At 59.0% G+C, this 21450-nt stretch overlaps 1 protein-coding gene across 1 annotated transcript; it reads left to right on the plus strand.

The window, feature by feature from the left end:
- Positions 1-2393: 2393 nt before the first annotated feature.
- Positions 2394-18733, plus strand: COL1A1 (collagen type I alpha 1 chain). Its single transcript, XM_036268173.1, has 51 exons — positions 2394-2491; positions 3992-4186; positions 4269-4303; positions 4405-4440; positions 4527-4628; positions 5381-5449; positions 5707-5751; positions 5902-5955; positions 6124-6177; positions 6673-6726; positions 6851-6904; positions 7228-7281; positions 7368-7412; positions 7530-7583; positions 7697-7741; positions 7918-7971; positions 8217-8315; positions 8401-8445; positions 8543-8641; positions 8764-8817; positions 8966-9073; positions 9152-9205; positions 9433-9531; positions 9699-9752; positions 9841-9939; positions 10505-10558; positions 10979-11032; positions 11146-11199; positions 11307-11360; positions 12024-12068; positions 12158-12256; positions 12516-12623; positions 13028-13135; positions 13304-13357; positions 13566-13619; positions 13863-13970; positions 14059-14112; positions 14229-14282; positions 14422-14583; positions 14666-14773; positions 14922-15029; positions 15132-15185; positions 15290-15397; positions 15808-15861; positions 15977-16084; positions 16408-16461; positions 16775-16882; positions 16974-17256; positions 17377-17567; positions 17959-18201; positions 18317-18733. The coding sequence occupies exons 1-51, from the start codon at positions 2401-2403 to the stop codon at positions 18461-18463; spliced, it is 4380 nt and encodes a 1459-aa protein (XP_036124066.1). The 5' UTR covers positions 2394-2400; the 3' UTR covers positions 18464-18733.
- The last annotated feature ends 2717 nt before the right edge of the window (positions 18734-21450 follow it).

Raw genomic sequence — 21450 nt, forward strand, 5'->3', positions numbered from 1 at the left:
AAACCCTGGGCCTGAAGCCCCTGGGCTGAGGTCTGAACTGGACACCGGGGCAGTAGCTGTCACATACTACACCCACAAAGCCCACCCCCAACCCTGCGGGGCCCTGAGCACTCGTCAGAACCCCAGGCCCACGGTAAAGCAACTTCCAACCCATATCTCTGAGGCTTAATCTTTTTTAGGGGGGGTAGGAGAGTGTGGTGGGGGGGAGACAGCCTGGACAGGGAGCATGTGGGGAGGGGGTTGTTGACTGCAAAAACTCAACAAGCAGGGAGGTAACACCAGCTGTCACCCCAAGACTGTGACACTCCACTCCAGACAACCAACCAGTCTAAAGGGTTGACCTCTCTGAGGAACAAGACCCTTAACCTCCGTTGGGGGGCACCCCTGGTCACCAACCCATATTGAAGGTTGGAGGAACTGCCATCTCAGCACCTCAGTCCCCTGGCCCTGCCCTACAGTCGCTGGCACTAGGCGGGGGCAGATCCTGGGCCACAAGTTGCTGCCACATGGTGGGGATAATTGATGAAGGCCCAGCCCTCCATTGCTGTCTCCAGCCTGCCTCTCTGGAAACTCTATATTTTCCCTTTAATTATAGCCCCTGCAGTCCCCTCCACAGCCCCACCCGCACCGCTCATCCTGGCTGCCCACGGCCTACGTGGCTCCCTCCCCTTCTCTTCCCTTGGTCTTTTTTTTCCCCTTTGCCTTCGTTGCACAAAACCAGCTGGGGGAGGGCGTGGAGAGGGGCGGGGGGAAGCAATGGAATCTTGGATGGTTTGGGGGAGGAGGGACTCCCCGCTTCCACGTTTGCAGCTCTGGAGTGATGGGGGGGCGGGGAGCTGTGGGAAAAGGATTGGAGTTGATGGACACTGCGAAGGGACCCCTATTGCCTTCTCTTGGGCCCACAGATATTGGCGAGACCAGGACCTGGATAGACTGGGGTTGCAATGGAGCACTCTTGGGACATGGAAAAGAAAGGAGATTGTCTTCTAGAGGCATCTTCCCCAAACATAGCCTGTTGTTCTTGGGGTCCCCACATCCTATCAGGGTACAGATGATTCTCTCCTGGTGCCAGAGGCAAAGAGCAATGTCCTAGGCCTTTGGGAAAGGGGTTGGGCACAGGAAACATCCTGTAAAATAAGGTTACTCACCCTCCCCTGCAATTTCATCCCAAACTCCCAAACACAAGTCTCCCCCAGACACCCAAATTCTCCCAGATGCCCCCAATCCTGAGTCCAGGTACAACCAGAGACAGGACTTTATGCAGCTCCCAGAAGGAACTCTCTGGTCAAGTGCCCTCCACCCGAGTTCTCTCCTGTTTGGCTGTGCTGCACCCTGGCCACAGCTACAGTAGACCCTAACCCAAGACCCTTTCCTAAGTCACCAGATTTCACAGCCTTTCCCTTGTAAACTCACTCCCCCTGGGGTGGAAGGGGCTAGCAGTTCCCCACCAAAACCGTGTGGCCCCATCACTCAACACCAAAGCATCCTTCTGAAGAGACTAAGAAGTCCAATTTCTCACCCAGTCTCTCAGCCTCCTCACCCCATCTCTCAATCATGCCCGGGGTCTGGGGGAGAGCATTTGAGTCTTGGAGCCTCAGGCATGGTAGAAGAATTGACATCCTCAAAAAACCTCTCTTGCCAGCATCCCTCCAAGTGTCTGATTTTTAATGTCTATAAAGGCATCTCCAGTTTGTTCCCCAAATATTCCTAAGCTCCATACCCAAGCCACACCAGAAGACATCCCTAAACAGGCACACCTTTTTAATTCTCTGGTTCCCCTGTTTTAGAGGGGTCCCCAGCTGGCCTCTTCATACCCATCCCTAACTCTTGCCAAGGCTGTCAGGACAGTGAGTGAGGCATGGCCAGGAGGACCCACTCCCAATCACCCCCAAACCTTCCACCTTTGGAAGGCTCCCCACCCTGCTCTCTAATCCGTTCTTCCAGATTGGGGGTCCCAGGAAGAAAGCGGAAGGGGTGCCTCTGCCCACTCTTTAGCCCACACTATATTGAGGACCTTGCCGCACCCCAGCAGCAGCATCTCTGGCCCAGGCTGGGCTGGGGGGCTGGGGAGGCAGAGCTTCGAAGGGGGGAGATGTGCGGTGGACTCCCTTCCCTTCTCTTCCCTCCTCCTCCTCCTCTCGGTTCCAACTCCCAAATTGGGGGCCGGGCCAGGCAGCTCTGATTGGCTGGGGGACGGGTGGCCAGCTCCCCCTCTCCTATGGGCCGGGTTCCATCCCACTCTCCATGGGATGGTATAAAAGGGGCCTGGGCCGCTGGTCGGAGCAGACGGGAGTTTCTCCTCGGGGTCGGAGCAGGAGGCACGCGGACTGTGAGGCCACGCATGAGCGGACGCTAACCCCCACCCCAGCCGCAAAGAGTCTACATGTCTAGGGTCTAGACATGTTCAGCTTTGTGGACCTCCGGCTCCTGCTCCTCTTAGCGGCCACCGCCCTCCAGACGCACGGCCAAGAGGAGGGCCAAGAAGAAGACAGTAAGTCCCAAACTTTGGAGTGTCCAGGGCTACTTGGTGTCGCACCCTGCACCCGGTCCCGGGAGCCCGCGACTTAAACGGAGACTCGAGATGCTCGGGAGACTCGGGGATGGAAGGGAGATCATGAGGGCGCTTCTTTGGCACCCTGGGAGAGAAGGGAGTGCACCCTGGGTGGGGGTGTGGAGATGAACGCTCCCAGGAGCGGGAGTGGAGGATGGAGCGACACTTGAGTTAGTACGGGAGGGAGTCCTGAGCGCGCACGGTGGAGTACAACCGGGTAAAAGGGGGTTTGAGCGTGGGGCGGGGGGAAGTACGTCGAAGATGGGATGGGGGCGCCGAGCTAGGAATTTGGAGCCCAAGATGTAAAAACGATCAGGAAGGCTGTGGGATGATTCATAAGGAAAGATTGTTTGTCCTCTCTGCAGGCTAGACTGTGTTGCTGGGGCCGCGGGGGTGCTGGGCTGAGGGGGGAGGGGGCGCAGAGAGTGGGCGGGTTGGAGGATGAGAAACTTTAGAGTGGACTGGGCAGGGCGGGGGTACTTGCGCCCTCTGCTGATCAATATGTAGAACCGCTCCTCCCTGTCCAGCGCTTCCCCGCGCAGGAGCTGGAGCTGGAGACAGGGGTTATTGCCGAGTGTGAACCCCACCTCTAGACCTAGAAAATACAGCTGGAGGTAAAGTGGCCCGGGTCTCTAGAAGAAGTGTCCGATCCAGGGAAATTGCTTGGTGTTGCTCGCCACCTAGTGGCCGTCGCGATAGACGCTCGCACGGTGGGCCTGGTTAACTAACGTCATTACTATTTGCGGACTTCTTGGTTCTTTGGCTATGGAGTGACCCAGAGACACTGGCTGGCTTTGGAAAACGGGGGTTGTCTCAGAGAGTGGGGTTTTGAGACGTCTGGGAGATGGAAGTTAGGGCGTATCCAACTTTTAGGGTATATTTCAAGTCTCTGGGCGGGACCCCACGCAAACCAGCCCCTTCCCATCCTCATAGCCCCGCCCACGCCATCCCACCTGCCTGGGGAATGGGGGCTGGACCTCTCATCTCTCCTCCCACCCCCTCCTCCTGTCGCCACCCAGACCACTCCCCACAAGCCTGCCCTCTTGATGGGGCCCCTCCTGTTCTCTCTCTCCTCCCCGCTACACATCGTCCCCCCCCAACCCAATGGCTTTTTATTTCACTTGGCCTCAGCACCAATGGGCTGAGGTTGGAGTTGGAAGCAACCCCCACCTAAAGCTTTGTTTAAATTCCTGAGAACTGGAAAGTTATAGCGGCGCTGGCCAGGCGCCTCGGCGCTGTCACTGGCGCTGATGAGGAGCAGATGAGCTTATGAGCTTTTAAGGATTTGGAGGAAGGGGGTGGGGGAGGAGGAGGCGGGAAATGGAAAATCTAAATGTGTCTCTAAAACAGAGGGGACAGGCGGGTAGGGTAGGGGTCCCTGCAGCTCTGCGATGGGGCTCGGGCGCCGCTGACAGCCCCTCTTGCCCCCTCTTGCCCCAGTCCCACCAGTCACCTGCGTACAGAACGGCATCAGATACCATGACCGAGAAGTATGGAAACCCGAGGTCTGTCAAATCTGTGTCTGCGACAATGGCAACGTGTTGTGCGATGACGTGATCTGCGAAGACACCAAGAACTGCCCTGGCGCCGTCGCTCCCCCGGGCGAGTGCTGCCCGGTCTGCCCCGACGGCGAGGGTACGGCTGCTCTGGGGCCGGGGCTGGGAGGCCGGCGCCCCCAGCAAACCCCGCCTTTAACCCGCCTTTCTTCTCCCCCTAGTGTCGGCTACGGATCTAGAAACCGCAGGAGTCGAGGTAATTCCTCTGCCCTCGATTTTTGCCACCCCTTCCACGACTCCCGTGATCCTCCCTTCTCTAACCCGAGTTCTTTTGTTTCTTCTCTCCCAACCCCAAAGGGACCCAAAGGAGACACCGGCCCCCGAGGCCCAAGGGTAAGCATGGCGTTTTCGGCGGCTGAGGGCTGAGGGTGGGCGTGACTCCTGGCCTGTGCTCACCCCCTGGCCCTCTCCCGCTTCAGGGACCTGCAGGCCCCCCTGGCCGAGATGGCATCCCTGGACAGCCTGGACTCCCCGGACCGCCCGGACCGCCCGGACCTCCCGGACCCCCTGGCCTCGGAGGAGTAAGTGCAGGGTGCCCCCCTCCCTCCCCATCCGTGTTTTCTGTTGTCGGTTGGCAGATGGCTTTCTCTGTACTTGGAAGTAATTTCAAACTTCAAGTTGCCAGAATAGTGCAAAGAACTCTCATAGACCCTTCACAGTGCGTCACATTTGCTTTATTAGTCTCTGTGTATACATATAACACGGTTCTTTTTCTTTCTGAACCATTTGAGAGCAAGGTGCTGGAATTATGTCCCTCTGTTCCTAAATTCTTTGGTGGGTATTTCCCGAGGAAAAGAACAATCTCTTACGTGACCATTGCACAATGATTGCATTTTGGAGATTTAACATTGTTACAATACTATGTCTAATATACAGTCCCTGTTCAAATTTCACCAACGTCCTAATAATGTCATTTATAGCATTTTCCCCCCCGATCCAGGATCATGAATTGCATTTAATCGTCCTGTCTCTAGTTTACTTTCATCTGGAACATTCCTCAGACTTTCTTTGTCTTTTATAACACTGACACTTTTTGAAGAGGCTAGTTTTGTCAACTGGCCCTCAGATGGGGTCTGTCAAGGTGCCTCGTGGTCAGATTCCAGTGATGCATTTTTGGCATCACTGTCTCACAGGGGACATCGTCCTGCTTAGTGCCTCCCAGCAGGAGGCATGGGATGTCCATTGGTCCCATCATTGGTGCTGTCTTCTGCCTTTCCACTCACTGTCCTGACCCCGCTCCTAATGCACTCTCTCTTGTTTTTTTTCCCCCTAGAACTTTGCTCCCCAAATGTCTTACGGCTATGATGAGAAATCAGCTGGAGTGTCCGTGCCTGGCCCCATGGTGAGCCACCAGGGGGTGTAGAGATGACAGAAGAAGAGCTGATGGGGACCCAGACAAGATGGGCCAGTGACAGCATATGGGGGTGACAGAGATAACCTAGGAGGTCAAGATGACCATTGAGACCTCAAAGTCCAGGGAGAATGCAAGACAACTGGGTGGTCCCAACAGGAACCAATGGCAGATAGCAAAGACCACACCAATGTTGCACTTTCCCACGGAGATGTCATTAAAGCCTCCTTTTTTTTTTTTTCCTGCAGGGTCCTTCTGGTCCTCGTGGTCTCCCTGGCCCCCCTGGCTCACCTGTGAGTTTCCAGGGTGTCTTCATACACCACCTTGGGCTTTGATCTTTTGGAAGGAGGGGTGGGATGAGAGATTGGGATCTCTTGGTGAGATGGGAAAAGGTTGGCAGAGACCTGTCCTTCTAACCCCACCTGTCTCTCCTTGTCCTCCAGGGTCCCCAAGGTTTCCAAGGCCCCCCTGGTGAGCCTGGCGAGCCTGGAGCTTCAGTGAGTACACCCTAACTTGTACTCTGCATATAAATACATACTCTCTCCGCAAATACGTGTATCATCCATCAGCATCTGGAGTCTTCCTTACCTCTTCCTTTTAATTCTAGTCTTTCCTTCTTTTTTCCTTATCCTGGTAATTCTAACCTCTCCTCTTATCTCCTCTAGGGTCCCATGGGTCCCCGTGGTCCTCCTGGCCCCCCTGGCAAGAACGGAGATGATGTAAGTAGCCCCGTCAAGAAGCTACCACGGAACCCTGACTGCCTCTGTGAGCTAGGGCCCTGTAGTCTCCACCCAGTGCCCTACGACTCCTGGAGTGATACCCAGAGAAAAGAGAAGACGTGCTCCCCGAGGCCTGGAGCTGCATTTAAACAGTGATCTTCACCTTTGTGGGATGCTCCTCCCTTCTCTCCAACACACCAGCACCTTAAAGCAGTTCCCACCCCCACCCCTCAGGATGAATGACTTCAGCTTAATTGCTCTGGGCACCTCATATGATGTGATTAAAATGCTGGTGACAGAAATAAACAGAAATCCTTTGGAGGGAATTAAAATGCACCCAACAAGGGTTTTATTATCAATTTAAATTGCACTCTAAATTCAAAGATAAGGTTCTGTGCCCCTAAGCCTGACCTTCAATAATCCCAAGAAGATTAAGACTTCCAAATTTTTCCAGCCCAGGGGCATGGGCACGAAGGCCTTTTCTCTCCCTGTCAGGGTGAAGCTGGGAAGCCTGGCCGTCCTGGCGAGCGTGGGCCTCCTGGACCTCAGGTGAGCACGAGTGTGTGGCCAGGCCCCCAGACCCGCCCGCTTTGCTGTATCTGGGCTTCATGTAGAAGCTGTGTCCAGAGCAGTATCTTCTAATGGTCCTGCCCTTCTTTCCTTTTCCCTCCAGGGTGCTCGGGGATTGCCTGGAACAGCTGGTCTCCCTGGAATGAAGGGACACAGAGTGAGTCCCCTCTGAGTCATCTAAGCTCCCCAAGTTCCAGCATCCCACCATTCCAGCCCCTTCCCCAAAGGACCCTGGTGTGTGTCATGGTGGGTGGCAGCTACAGAGGTCCCAAGGGATGGAGAATAGACATTCAGAAGAACTTCTGTCCATCAGGAAAGAAATCCTGACTGGATGAGATCGTGTTTCAGTTGGGGTTCAGTCTAGCTGAGACAGGGCAATGTCTGTGGTGACCTCCTCGGGCTCCTGCCCAGGTCTGGGTGGGTGTCACGGTGGTCCACCCCCTTCACAGAGTCTTACCTTGTTCCTCCTTTCTGTCTTAGGGTTTCAGTGGTTTGGATGGTGCCAAGGGAGATGCTGGTCCTGCTGGTCCCAAGGTGAGAGGCTGTGTGAATGTCATGGTCCTCCACCTCCTGCCCAGTCCCATCATGAACACATTCCTAATTCTCTCTCTGCTCTATAGGGTGAGCCTGGTAGCCCTGGTGAAAATGGAGCTCCTGGCCAGATGGTGAGTGTGTCCGGGTCTAGGAGGAAGAGAGGGAGCAGGCTGTTGGGGCAAGATGGGGGCTGGAGGGAAAGGGGTGTGCCTCCCATCTCACGTGGTTTTTCTTGGTTTTGTGGTCAGGGCCCCCGTGGTCTGCCTGGTGAGAGAGGTCGCCCTGGAGCCCCTGGCCCTGCTGTAAGTACTCCTGGTCCCTTCGGGGATCCCTGGGCTCTGGAAGGAGTCCCCAAGAGCTACAAGGTCTAGCCAATGCTCAACAGGGGTAACTGAGGCCCCCCTCTCTCCTGCAGGGTGCTCGCGGAAATGATGGTGCTACTGGTGCTGCTGGACCCCCTGTAAGTGTGGCCCCCAGACCTCAGTGCCTGGGAGTGGGTGGGGATCTCAGAATTAGCTCTTGGGGGAAGCACTGGGGATGGGCCATGTTGGTCTGAACCCCAAGACCTCTTTTGTGCCGGGGTGTGACTTGCAGCTGCCACTTTCCTTCTTGCTAACATGTCCTTTTCGTTCACAGGGTCCCACTGGCCCCGCTGGTCCTCCTGGCTTCCCTGGTGCTGTTGGTGCTAAGGTGAGACCCCTGCCCTTCTCTGAGCATAGCTCCCATGGGCTAAGGGGTCTCCTTGCTCCCCAAACCAGAGGGACCCAGAGTGGCAAGAGAGAAGTCCATTCCCCAAGACCTTTGTCCTGGGGTCCCTTTCTCTGATCTTGGAGTCCTGATTGTTGGTCTCCTGTCCCTGCTCTTCACCCCCCACCTTCCACAGTTGAGGTTGGGCTCCTAGGGTGGCTCCCAACTTGTCCTTTCTTCCCATCCAGGGTGAAGCTGGTCCCCAAGGAGCCCGAGGCTCTGAAGGTCCCCAGGGTGTGCGTGGTGAGCCCGGCCCCCCTGGCCCTGCTGGTGCTGCTGGCCCTGCTGTAAGTATTGCTCCTCTGTGCTCCTGTGCCCCTCCCTGGCTCAGAGTCCTTGCCTGTCACTCACCCATCTTTTTCTGTGTCACAGGGAAACCCTGGTGCTGATGGACAGCCTGGTGCTAAAGGTGCCAACGTAAGTGTCCTGCAGGCTTTAGAGCTGCCCCTGGTGCCTACCTGCCACCTGCCCTGTGCCCGTCACTCACAGGCTCAACTCATTCTGCCCCCTACAGGGCGCTCCTGGCATTGCTGGTGCTCCTGGCTTCCCTGGTGCCCGAGGCCCCTCTGGACCCCAGGGCCCCAGCGGCGCCCCTGGTCCCAAGGGTAACAGCGTAAGTACCACGCTCCTGCTTCCACCCCACTCTGATGGCTCCAGTGTGGTCCTTGTCTGGGGATCGAGGCCAGCTGAGCACCCCAACTCTCTGCTCATCCCCTTCTCCTCCCTCCCACACAGGGTGAACCTGGTGCTCCCGGCAACAAAGGAGACGCTGGTGCCAAGGGAGAGCCCGTAAGTTCCCCCGCAGCTCAGCCCTTCTGCCTGGGAACCCTTGAGGGAGAACGGGAGCCCCAGGGCTGGAGCCCCAGCTTCCAGCCAGGTCGGGAGCGGCCCAGGAGGGCCCTCACTACAACGGTCCCTTCTTCCCTGCCGTCTCCAGGGCCCCACTGGTGTTCAAGGACCCCCTGGCCCTGCTGGGGAGGAAGGAAAGCGAGGAGCCCGAGGTGAACCCGGACCTGCCGGCCTGCCCGGACCCCCTGGCGAGCGTGTAAGTGCCCCCTCCTCTGTCCCCAATGCCAGCCTGGTGCCTCGTGTCTGAGCTTACTGACCTCCTCTCCTCCTGCAGGGCGGACCCGGTAGCCGTGGTTTCCCTGGAGCAGATGGTGTTGCTGGTCCCAAGGTAACCTGTCTTCATGGCTGGAGGCTGACCCTGCTGCCCCCTGCCTTTCACTCTCCTCGTTCAGATGTAGTCCCCCCCCCCCATCCTTTCCCCGCTTGGCTCCAGACCTCTCTACACTCGGCCTCACCTTGACTTCCTACCTCCAACAATGCCCCTGGGAGGAAGAAGATACTGGTAAAGAGGTCTGACTTGAGACCCCAATTGTCCCTGTGACCTTCCCCAACCAGGGTCCCGCTGGTGAACGTGGTTCTCCTGGCCCTGCTGGCCCCAAGGGCTCTCCTGGTGAAGCTGGTCGCCCCGGTGAAGCTGGTCTGCCTGGTGCCAAGGTGAGACCCCGTCCTCAGCCCAGCTTGGCCCAGGACCCTGCCTGTCTGCTGGGTCTGGGAGGGGGCACTCCGGAGCAGGAGCAGGCATCTGCTGGCTGAAGTGCCCCCCACCAGCCTCCACTTCTCCCCCCCCCCCCTGCCCACTCACGCCTCTCTGCTCTCCTTAGGGTCTGACTGGCAGCCCTGGCAGCCCTGGTCCTGATGGCAAAACTGGCCCCCCTGTAAGTATGGCTCCCCCTGGGGTCCCTTCCACTCCTCTGACCACCCATCCTCTGTTCTCACCTCTACTGCCGTGGCTCCCATCCTCAGGGCCCCGCTGGTCAAGATGGTCGCCCTGGACCTCCAGGCCCCCCTGGTGCCCGTGGGCAGGCTGGTGTGATGGGTTTCCCTGGACCTAAAGGTGCTGCTGTGAGTATGCCATGAGGGACATCACAGAGCCAGGGACAGGCACCGGAAGGCAAGAGTCCTGGTTTCTGGGTCCACTCTGCCCCTGACTCGCTGTGTGGCCTCAGGCCATTCACTGCCCCTCTCTGGACCTCAGTCTCCCTGTTCATAAAATGAGAGACCTCCCCTGGCACCCCTACCACTGCGCTATCCCTGGAAATAAGTGTTGTTGGTGTTCCCACACCCGCATGGAGATGGGGTGGGCCCTATATAATAGTCACCCCCAAATCTTGGGGGTTCTTTGAGGTTTGAAAGGATATATCAAAGGAGATGAAAGCCCTTGTAGCTCGGGTGACCGCAGGCACATGATGGGGAGAAGGAAGGGAACAGGGGAGAGAGAGGAGCCGAAGGGGCGTGTGGTCTGGGAGACGCTACGGGACCAGCAGCAAAAGTCAGCAAAGGCATTTCCCAGGGCCAGAGCTGGGGGGTGACAAAGTCCCTTTGGAAATTCCACTCAAAGTAAACAGGAGGGACCCAGGGGCCCTGGTTTCCCACTTCAGCCCCTTCAATCCTGACTTTTCCCCCCCAGGGAGAACCTGGGAAAGCTGGAGAGCGAGGTGTTCCTGGACCCCCCGGCGCTGTGGTAAGTATCTTACACTTCCTCCTCCCTGCAGGAGGGCACAGGAGACCCAAGCCCATCAAAGGGGGACCAGCCTCCTCCCTGCAGGAGGGCACAGGAGACCCAAGCCCATCACAAGGGCACCAGCCTCCTCCCTGCAGGAGGGCACAGGAGACCCAAGCCCATCACAAGGGCACCAGCCTGCTCCCTGCAGGAGGGCACAGGAGACCCAAGCCCATCACAAGGGCACCAGTCTGCTCCCTGCAGGAGGGCACAGGAGACCCAAGCCCATCACAAGGGCACCAGTCTGCTCCCTGCAGGAGGGCTCAGGAGACCCAGCCCCTCAAAGGGGCACCAGGACCCCCAGCCCCAGGCCCACCCACCTGCTCCCTCTTCCTCCAGCCACCTCACCACCCTGAGTTCTTCTTTGCTCTCTCCCCACAGGGTCCTGCTGGCAAAGATGGAGAAGCTGGAGCTCAGGGACCCCCTGGCCCTGCTGTGAGTGTCCCTGACAGGGAGGCCCGGGAGGGGGCACAGTAGAGCAGGAGAAGAGGACACCCCTGCCCCTCCTCTCCCGGCCCCCCCATGACCGCAGTGTTGTCTCCTGACAGGGCCCTGCTGGTGAGAGAGGTGAACAAGGCCCTGCCGGCTCCCCCGGGTTCCAGGTAAGGCCTCACAGCTGCCAGAGGGTTGGGAGAGGGCTGGGGGTTCCCCTTTGTTCTCTTCTGGATTCTAATCCCCTTCTCTTCCTTCCCCCATTTCCCACCTCCAGGGTCTCCCTGGCCCCGCTGGTCCTCCTGGTGAAGCAGGCAAACCCGGTGAACAGGTAAGAGGTAGCGGCGACCAGCAAGGCAGGAATGCAGGCAGTGCAGAGACAGGGCCAGCCCCCTAGCTAATCAGACACCACCAGCTAGAGGGATAATGGTTAGACACCAGAAAGGATGTCCCGTCATGAAGGGACCTACACAGAGGGAAGCAGCAGGGAGCTGCACCTGTGCATGACTGTGATCTGGAAGGAGCCGCTCGACTGGGTGACTTTTTATTCTTTATTGATTTTAGAGAGAGAGGAAGTGAGCGGGAGAGAGAGAGAGAAACATTGATAAGAGAGAACATCGATTGGCTGCCTCCTGCATGCCCCCCACTGGGGATCGGGCCCACATCCTGAGCATGTGCCCTGACTGGGAATCGAACCGGTAACCTACTGATGCATGGGTCGACGCTCAACCACTGAGCCACACGGCCAGGCTGGGTGACTTCTTTTTAGAGATGCTGGAAAACTGTGACTTTCCCTCAACTCCGAGTTGGGGGTGCATCACTGACATGTCTCAAGGAGGGTAGAGCGTAGAGGGGTGATCCTAGTTCAGTGCTGCAAGAGCTCCGGCCTCCAGTCACAGACCCTGGGCCACCCCTCAGCAGGTGGGCAGGGGGACTTTCGAGGGCTGAGGGCCCTGGTGGCCTTTGCTCATGTCGGTCCCTCCCTCCGCCTCAGGGTGTTCCTGGAGACCTTGGTGCCCCTGGCCCCTCCGGAGCAAGAGTAAGTAGAGCCTCTGCTGCCCCCACCCATGCCCTGTGCTCGCCCCGCCTGGAGCCAGCAGCACATGCCCCGCCCTCCTCTCCTCCTAGGGCGAGAGAGGCTTCCCCGGTGAACGCGGCGTGCAAGGTCCCCCAGGTCCCGCTGGTCCCCGTGGGTCCAACGGTGCCCCTGGCAACGATGGTGCTAAGGTAAGGACAGCTCAAGGACCAGGTCTCACCCTTCCTGCAGCAGGGGACACCTGGCTGTGACCAAAGCCACCTAGATGGGGGGACACGGCTAGGGTGGGGTCCAGGCACCGCGTGAAGTGCTGGGCTGTAACCCTTTCCTCTTAGCTGGTGCCTGTCTATGGCCTCGGAGCCAAGCCTGGGAGATATTAAGAGGGGCTCAAGGCCATGACCTAGTCCTGGAACCCCAGGCCTCACTCCGGTCCTCTTTGTTGTCACATAGGGTGATGCTGGTGCCCCTGGAGCCCCCGGTAGCCAGGGTGCCCCTGGCCTTCAGGGAATGCCCGGTGAGCGAGGCGCAGCTGGTCTTCCAGGCCCGAAGGGTGACAGAGTAAGTTACCATCCTCCCCTGTGTGGCTCCCGTTCTGTCTACTCCGGACCCCCTTCTCTCCCCCCGCCCTGCAGTTTTCCCCTCCTGTCCTTAATGCTCCCTGTTCCCCTCTGGCCTTGATGCTGATGAATCCTCTGCCTGTGGTCCAGGCTCTTCTCTCCCCATGAGTTACCTTGGCAATGAGAGGTGGGGCTTCCCTGGATGGGGGATTCCTCCCTCACCCCTCTACACAAGGCAGGGCCTCTTAACTTCCGCAGACAGGCGCCTGGTCCTCCGGAAAGTCTGGAGTGCTCAGCACCGGTGGGGGCAGGGCAAAGCTGGGGAGGGGTCCCAGATACCAGCAGGACACAAGAGGTTGCCTCTTCGCCCCACACTGGAAGTCTGAGGCTTTCCCATGTTTTTAGGGTGATGCTGGTCCCAAAGGTGCTGATGGTGCTCCTGGCAAAGATGGTGTCCGAGGTCTGACTGGCCCCATTGGTCCTCCTGGCCCTGCTGGTGCCCCTGGTGACAAGGTGAGGTGGCTGCTTCCCTGCCTGCTTCCTGGGGTGGCTCCGTGGGGAAGGCAGCCGGCCTGAGCTGACAGCCTGATGGCGCGATCCCGAGGGAGGGAGTTCCCCTGGGCTCCTCTGCCAGGAGTCTTTCGGGTGGGCGCTGAGCCTGAGCCTCTTGTCCCCCCTCAGGGTGAAACTGGTCCTAGCGGCCCTGCTGGTCCCACTGGAGCTCGTGGCGCCCCCGTAAGTACAGAAGACCCAGTTGATGCCCCCTCAGCCCTCCTCTCCCTCCACACTGCCCCGGCCTTTTCTGTCCCACCTCCACCTCCACTGTCATCCCCTGGTCCCTGGGGAGTGCTCCTAAGGGCCCCTCCTCGCCCATCCCTCTAGCGGAGCCCACGCACCTCCCCCATGTCAGGGCACCTCTCCAGTTTGCCTCCTTTCCTTCTAGGGAGACCGTGGTGAGCCTGGTCCCCCCGGCCCTGCTGGCTTCGCTGGCCCCCCTGTGAGTATCAAGACTCCCTTCATGTTTTATCACCAACTGGGACCGGGGACCTTGGGTGACTGGACGAAGATAGAAGCGTCGACCTGAGTCTGAAGGAGGATGGGGAGGGGACTGTCTTCCATTCCGGCGTCTTCCTGCCCGGAGGGAGTCGCTGTGGCTCGCTGTCCCCGCCCAGCCCCGCGGAGCAGCCTGACCTGTTGCGCTGGCAATCCCTCCCTCTGCTCACCACTCTCCCTCCTCCAGGGTGCTGATGGCCAACCTGGTGCTAAAGGCGAACCCGGCGATGCTGGTGCTAAAGGCGATGCTGGTCCCCCTGGCCCCGCTGGCCCCGCCGGACCCCCTGGCCCCATTGTGAGTATCTCACCCTCTGGGCCCCCAGCTGCCCCCAGGCCTGGACCCAGGACTGGCCCGACCCCGAAACCTCTGTGCTCTCCTGCAGGGTAACGTTGGTGCTCCTGGACCCAAAGGTGCTCGTGGCAGTGCTGGTCCCCCTGTGAGTGTCTTCCTGTGTCTCTGCTGAGACCCCCAGCTCTAGTTTGGAGGTAGGGGCGGCTGGGCTGGGGGAGGGGCTCTTCCCCTCCTGACTACTTCTTTGTCCTCTTCTGCTAGGGTGCTACTGGTTTCCCTGGTGCTGCTGGACGAGTTGGTCCCCCCGGCCCCTCTGTGAGTATCTGTGGTGGAGACTCCACTGCTCTGGGGTGGAGCTGGGGTCACAGGCTGTCAGGAGTATCGTGGGCCTGACAGGCCTCAGGGGCTCTCTGGAATCCACTGGAACCTGACAGCTCCTCCCTTCCTCCTCCAGGGCAATGCTGGACCCCCTGGCCCTCCTGGCCCTGCTGGCAAAGAAGGCGGCAAAGGTCCCCGTGGTGAGACAGGCCCCGCTGGACGTCCCGGTGAAGTCGGTCCCCCTGGCCCCCCTGGCCCTGCTGGCGAGAAAGGATCCCCTGGTGCTGACGGACCTGCTGTAAGCAAGAGCTCCGAGGGTCTGGGCAGGGGCAGGGGCCTGGGCCACTGCAAGGCCCCTCATCGCTGTCTGCCTCCCACAGGGCTCCCCCGGCACCCCTGGGCCTCAGGGCATTGCTGGACAACGTGGTGTGGTCGGCCTGCCCGGTCAGCGAGGAGAAAGAGGCTTCCCTGGTCTTCCTGGCCCCTCTGTGAGTGCCCCTCACCTGGAGGGACCCTGGGAACCATCACAGGACTCAAAGGATGCGGGATGGGGTGGGGGTGGGGAGCCAATGCAGACTGATGTGCTAGACGACCTCCCCTGCCTCATCTCGGGCCTGACTCTTTCTTCTACCTAAGGGTGAACCTGGCAAACAAGGTCCTTCTGGAGCAAGTGGCGAACGTGGCCCCCCTGGTCCCATGGGCCCCCCTGGATTGGCTGGACCCCCTGGCGAGTCTGGACGTGAGGTAAGCAGTCGCCACCCTAGGCCAGTGCCCTTAGCGTGGCCATTTTGGCCTTTGCCCGAGCCTCCCCCCGGCTGATGCGTGCCTCTCTCCCTCTCCCTGCAGGGATCTCCTGGTGCTGAAGGCTCTCCTGGCCGAGATGGCTCTCCTGGCCCCAAGGTGAGACGGCTGCACCCCTGAGCCACAGCTGCTCTTCTGCTCCCCTGCCCTGCCTGGCCCCTTCCCCTGGGGCTGACCTGGACGTCCCCCCTCTCCCCTGCCAGGGTGACCGTGGTGAAACTGGCCCCGCCGGACCCCCTGGTGCTCCTGGTGCTCCTGGTGCCCCTGGCCCAGTCGGCCCTGCTGGCAAGAGTGGCGACCGTGGTGAAACTGTGAGTAGCTGGGCTCCCACTTGCTGCTTCAGGTCAGGCCGGGACGCTCCAGGCGCGCCAGGGTCCTGAGAGGGACATCTGACTTCGCCCACGTGGGGGGAGGAGAGGAGGTCTGGCAATGTGGCCAGACCCTTGGCCCCCATGAAAATACTGAGCCACAGCTCAGTTGAGCGCCCCCTCCCAACTGCCCCCCATCTGCCCCGAGGACTGGGGTTGTCCCCAGGTGATTGCCCCAGCTCACAGGAAGCCCAGATTCCTGTGAAAGTTCACCTGGAGCTCAGGAGAGGTGGACTCGGTGGGCAAGGATGTGAGGAAGAGGGATCCGGCCGAGGGTGGGTCCGTCCCGTATCTCGTGCTGTGCCAGCCCTCAGGATGATGTGCCAGGACCTAACGCTCTCTGCTCTCCCCAGGGTCCTGCTGGTCCTGCTGGTCCCATCGGCCCCGCTGGTGCCCGTGGCCCTGCTGTAAGTGCTCTGCAAGGGCCCTCACGCCCTCAGAACCCTCGTCCAGATGTGGACAGCACCCCACTCAGTGCTAATGGACCTTCCTCCTGACAGCCTGTCTCCTCCACTCTTCTAGGGACCCCAAGGCCCCCGTGGTGACAAGGGCGAGACAGGCGAACAGGGCGACAGAGGCATAAAGGGTCACCGTGGTTTCTCCGGCCTGCAGGGACCCCCTGGCCCTCCTGTGAGTACCTCCCAACCCCCAGCTGCCACTGTCTTCTCTTACCACCTCTCCATGCCTCCCTGTGTGATGGAGGTGGGGCACTTTGACTCAGTTTCCCCCTCTGGTAGTCATTCTTACTCCTCCCGGGTGATGACTGGGATCTGAAGATTTGTGGGCATTTACAAGGAGCTTCTGAGAGAGTGAGGGGTGTAAAGGACTGTGGGATTGTGGGTGTATAAAGAAGGGGTCTTGGCCTATAGACACCCTGAATAAGAGGGGACAGGGCAGGCTGCTGGCTGCATTTGACCCACACGAGGCCTAACTTGCCTTTCCTCTGTCTTCAGGGCTCTCCTGGTGAACAAGGTCCCTCTGGAGCTTCTGGTCCTGCCGGTCCCCGTGTAAGTCACACCTCTTATCTCCTCTTCTTGGGTCCCAAGTCCAGGCTCACTTCAGGGCCCTTTGCCTGGGACATAGGTGTTCCTCACCCCTCTGGGGAAGGGTCCAGGGGTTGGAGGAGGGGAGGAAGAGTCCCAGACAATGTCCCCAGCCCTTGGCATTGCCATCCCATGCACTCCTCCCAGAGAATGTCTCCTGGCCCAGTGTGGCAGTGAGCGGTCATGAGCACTCGGCTGGGGGAGGGCGTCTCACCACCAGAGTCGGGTGGTCCCGTGCTTTCCAGCAGACTTTCTTTGACCATCTTCCCCTCTGCAGGGTCCCCCCGGCTCTCCTGGTGCTGCCGGCAAAGACGGTCTCAACGGTCTCGCAGGCCCCATCGGTCCCCCTGGTCCTCGCGGTCGCACTGGTGATGCTGGGCCTGTTGTACGTAGCTCCCCGCCCTGTCCACCTGTGGCCCTCCAGCCCTGAGATGCTCCAACCCCAGTTAACCCTGCTCTCCTCCCTTTCCCTGCAGGGTCCCCCTGGCCCTCCCGGGCCTCCCGGTCCCCCTGGTCCTCCCAGCGGCGGTTTCGACTTCAGCTTCCTGCCTCAGCCACCTCAAGAGAAGGCTCACGATGGCGGCCGCTACTACCGGGCCGATGATGCCAATGTGGTCCGTGACCGGGACCTCGAGGTGGACACCACCCTCAAGACCCTGAGCCAGCAGATCGAGAACATCCGGAGCCCTGAAGGCAGCCGAAAGAACCCCGCCCGCACCTGCCGAGACCTCAAGATGTGCCACTCTGACTGGAAGAGCGGTGAGGACATGAGGACACGCCCGCCCTGCGCCATGACGGGGCTCGGCCCTAGGGCCTCAGTGCCCAGGTGAGCTCCACCCCAGGACGCCCCTGACTCCCTCTCGCCCTGCCCCGTCGCAGGAGAATACTGGATTGACCCCAACCAAGGCTGCAACCTGGACGCCGTCAAGGTCTTCTGCAACATGGAGACAGGCGAGACCTGCGTGTACCCAACCCAGCCCAGCATCGCCCAGAAGAACTGGTACATCAGCAAGAACCCCAAGGAGAAGAAGCACATCTGGTTCGGCGAGAGCATGACTGGAGGATCCCAGGTGCGTGAGCGGGACCCGGGAGCCACTGTCACAGATGGACTGGCCAAGGGCTCGGAAGGGGTGGGAGGGAAGGTCACAGGTGTCTAGACCTCTGCTGGGTGTGACGGACAGAGCCGGGCTGGGAAGCAGGGTGCTGGCCAGTAAGACTGGCTCAGACCAGGGTTCCCCGGGCGGGCGAGGCGCCTCTGCACGTGGGAGCTCACTGGGCTCTCTGCGGATGCCAGGGCTCTCCTCTGTGGATGCCAGGGCCCTCTGCGGATGCCAGGGCCCCCTCTGCGGATGCCAGGGCCCTCTGCGGATGCCAGGGCTCTCCTCTGTGGATGCCAGGGCGGGAGGCCAGCACTAGAGGCTCCGGCACGGTCACTCACCTCACTCTCCCTGCCCCTTGCAGTTCGAGTACGGCGGCCAGGACTCCGACCCTGCCGACGTGGCCATCCAGCTGACCTTCCTGCGCCTGATGTCCACCGAGGCCTCCCAGAACATCACGTACCACTGCAAGAACAGCGTGGCCTACATGGACCAGCAGACAGGCAACCTCAAGAAGTCCCTGCTCCTCCAGGGCTCCAACGAGATCGAGCTCCGGTCCGAAGGCAACAGCCGCTTCACCTACACTGTCACCCACGATGGCTGCACGGTGAGTCCCCCGCAGGGCCCCCTCCGCCCTTTGGCTTTCCAGGCAGGCTACAGTTCCCTCGCCTCCTCGTTCCCACCTGGTGACGCCCCTCTCCCGTTGTCTCCCTTCACCCCAGAGTCACACCGGAGCCTGGGGCAAGACAGTGATCGAATACAAAACCACCAAGACCTCCCGCCTGCCCATCATCGATGTGGCCCCCTTGGACATTGGCGCCCCAGACCAGGAATTCGGCATCGACATTGGCCCTGTCTGCTTCCTGTAAACTCCCTCCACCCCAACCTGGCTCCCTCCCACCCAGCCCACTTGCCCCTGACCCTGGAAACAGACAAACAACCCAAAATGAACCCCCAAAAAGCCAAAAATGGGAAACAATTTCACATGGACTTTGGAAAAAATTTTTTTCCTTTGCATTCATCTCTCAAACTTAGTTTTTATCTTTGACCAACTGAACATGACCAAAACCAAAAACTCATTCAACCTTACCAAAAACAAAAAAAAAAAAAAGAATAAATAAATAACTTTTTAAAAAAGGAAGCTTGGTCCACTTGCTTGAAGACCCATGTGGGGATAAGTCCTTTTCTGCCCATTGGGCTTATGATACCCCAATGCTGCCCTTTCTGCTCCTTTCTCCGTGCCTTCCTGGGGCCTCCCCTCCACTGCTCCCCAAATCTAAGTCTCCCCAAAAGACACAGGAAACCATGCATTGTCTACCCAGCAACCAAAGGCAATGCTAAAACACCCAAGTGGCCCTCCACTCCCAGCCCACTTCCCTCACCCAGCACCCCCAAACCCTGGGGGGACCTGGGGTTCTCAGAGTGCCAAAGAAGCTTTACCATCTGACGTCCCCTGGCCCCGGCATCATACCCCTCTTCGTTTTTGAGGAGGGCATGCCAGGGGACCACTGGCCCTTCGTCGCCTGGTTTGGAGGAGAGTCAGGAGGGGTCACGACAGAGTGGAGACCTGTCAATCTCCTTGCGACAGGGCTGGACAGGAGAGACTGCTCTGCTCCTTGTGGAACTGTGTTGCTGAAAGACTACCTCTACACGTGTCGCCGGGGCAACTGCATGGGGGCCGCACGGGGGCAGGATGGAAGGGGCTCCCCCTTTTATATCAAAGGTGCTACATCTCTGTGATGGGGTGGGGTGGGGTTGCAAGGGGATCACTGGTGCTATAGAAGTCGAGACGTCCCCCCACCACCACCAGGCCAGCAAATGTTCCTTTTTGTTCAAAGACTTTTTAATTCTTTGGTTTTTTTTTCTTGTGGATGGGGACTCATGTGAATTTTCTTAAGGTGCTATTTAACACAGGGGAGGGAGTGTGCCACTCACTCCTCACCCTCTCTCCCCACCCCCTCGCCTGCTCAGGCCTCTCTCTCCAGACCTCTTGTCTGAACCCTCCTCCGCTGCCTCGTCCTCACCTTTCTCTCCTCTGTCCTTCGTCCTCTGTCCTGGCTTTCAGAGCACACGTTTCCCAAAGCACAAAGCAGTTTTCCCCCTGGGGTGGGAGGAAGCAAGAGTCTCTGTACCTATTTTGTGTGTGTATAATAATTTGAGATGTTTTTAATTATTTTGATTGCTGGAATAAAGCATGTGGAAATGACCCAAACATATTTGCTGCAGCCTCCTAATTTCCTTCCTTGGAGTCAGGGGAGGGGAGACCTGGGGGGAGCTTTGGGGTCGGGTGGGCTCTCCCTTCTCTTGCCCATGTGTCCTTCTCCTCCCCATCTAGCAGCCTCCATGGTCCCCCTCCTTTCCCCTTGCCTTTCTTATACTTTAACCCTTTTCCCTCCTTTTCTCATGCAATCTTCCTTACAGTCTCCCCCAAATCCTCTTCTCCCTTGCAGGGCATGCAAACAACCCACATGTGCAGCAACACACACACACACACACACACACACGCTTCCCTTCAGATCCTGGGCTGCCCAAACCTCATGTCCACTCTCCCACCAAAGCCATCAATTCTGCTGCCCTCTCCACTGCTGTGGGTACCCTGAAGGGTTGGGGGACATGGAGAGGCGCTGCCCCTGGGGTTCTGGGAGGCTCATGCCTGGGAAAGGTGGACTGGTGAGGGTACCTGGAAGCACTCGGCAAGGCCTCTGTCTGGGCAAATGCAGGGGGTCACCTGGCCTCTTCTCTCCTTGTCCCCTCTGAGCTCCTCCAAAGGGGCAACAAGCTGTGAATCACAAAGGGAGTCCCTGAGCCTGCTGAGGGCCGTGAGGGGGCTGTGAGGAGACCTCGAGGGAGGATGCCTCCTGCTCACTCTCCAGGGCTCCAAGGGAAGGAAGGAGGGAGCCAGCCCAGGGCCCTTGGAGAGCTGCAGTCCGGGTACTTACGAGATGCTACCTGGAAGGCCACAGGCCCTGACCCTGCTGAGCATGTACTGGATCCCTCTTGTCCTTCTAAGTCCCCAAAACATGAGACCACTAAGGTGTGGGGTGGTCTGGAGGGGTCACTTTGCCCAGCCCCTGCCCCCTGCCTATTCCTTATCCTTTTAAAAATGCTTGTCTCTTCTGCTGCTTCTCTCTCCTCCTTTTCCCGTCCCCTCTGCTAGTCTCTCCCTGCCTGCCTGAGATTGGAGGCCCCCGGGGGAAAGGTGACTGGTAAGCTCTCCAATTTCGGGAAGGGTGACAGCCATGTGTAGTCAGTGGGGACACAGAGGATCCAGAGAATCAGAAGTCTGGAGCAGATCAAGTGTCCAGAGACCTGGAGACAGGGAGAAGTTGGCAGTTGTCCCCACCTCCCACCCCCCACCCAAGGTCTGAGGGCCTAAACCTCAAAGGCAAGTAAGGCCCCTGTCCTCCCACAGGTCTCTAAAGAGGTGGAGAAGTCGGAAGAGCCACCCCTGCGATCCTGGACCAGGGCTGTTGTTAGGTGGGCAAGGCTAGTCATTAAGGCCTTGAATAATTCATCATTAGCAATTAGGACAGTGTAGAAAGGGAATTTATCTAGAGGAGGTAAGAAATTGTGGCAGGAAAAGGAAGGCTTATTCATATGCAAATTATCTGGTGCTGTGGTGATGGCTGATCAATTGGTGATTCTGCTGGCACCTGCCTAGATAACCCCCATCTACCAGGCCCTCCAGCCCCTGGGGCCCTCGGCAGTCTCACCCCTTCCCTCCCTGCCCCATGGGGGATCCAGAAGCATCCTGAGCCTGCCATCCGAGGCTCAACCTGGCCACTACGCACCTGTCCATTCTCTCAGCCCCCTCCCCTGTCCACACCTGCACACCAGCTGAAAAGGGTGATCGAAA

This window comes from Molossus molossus, unplaced genomic scaffold (assembly GCF_014108415.1).
Source record: "Molossus molossus isolate mMolMol1 unplaced genomic scaffold, mMolMol1.p scaffold_m16_p_19, whole genome shotgun sequence".
Lineage (NCBI taxonomy): Eukaryota > Metazoa > Chordata > Mammalia > Chiroptera > Molossidae > Molossus > Molossus molossus.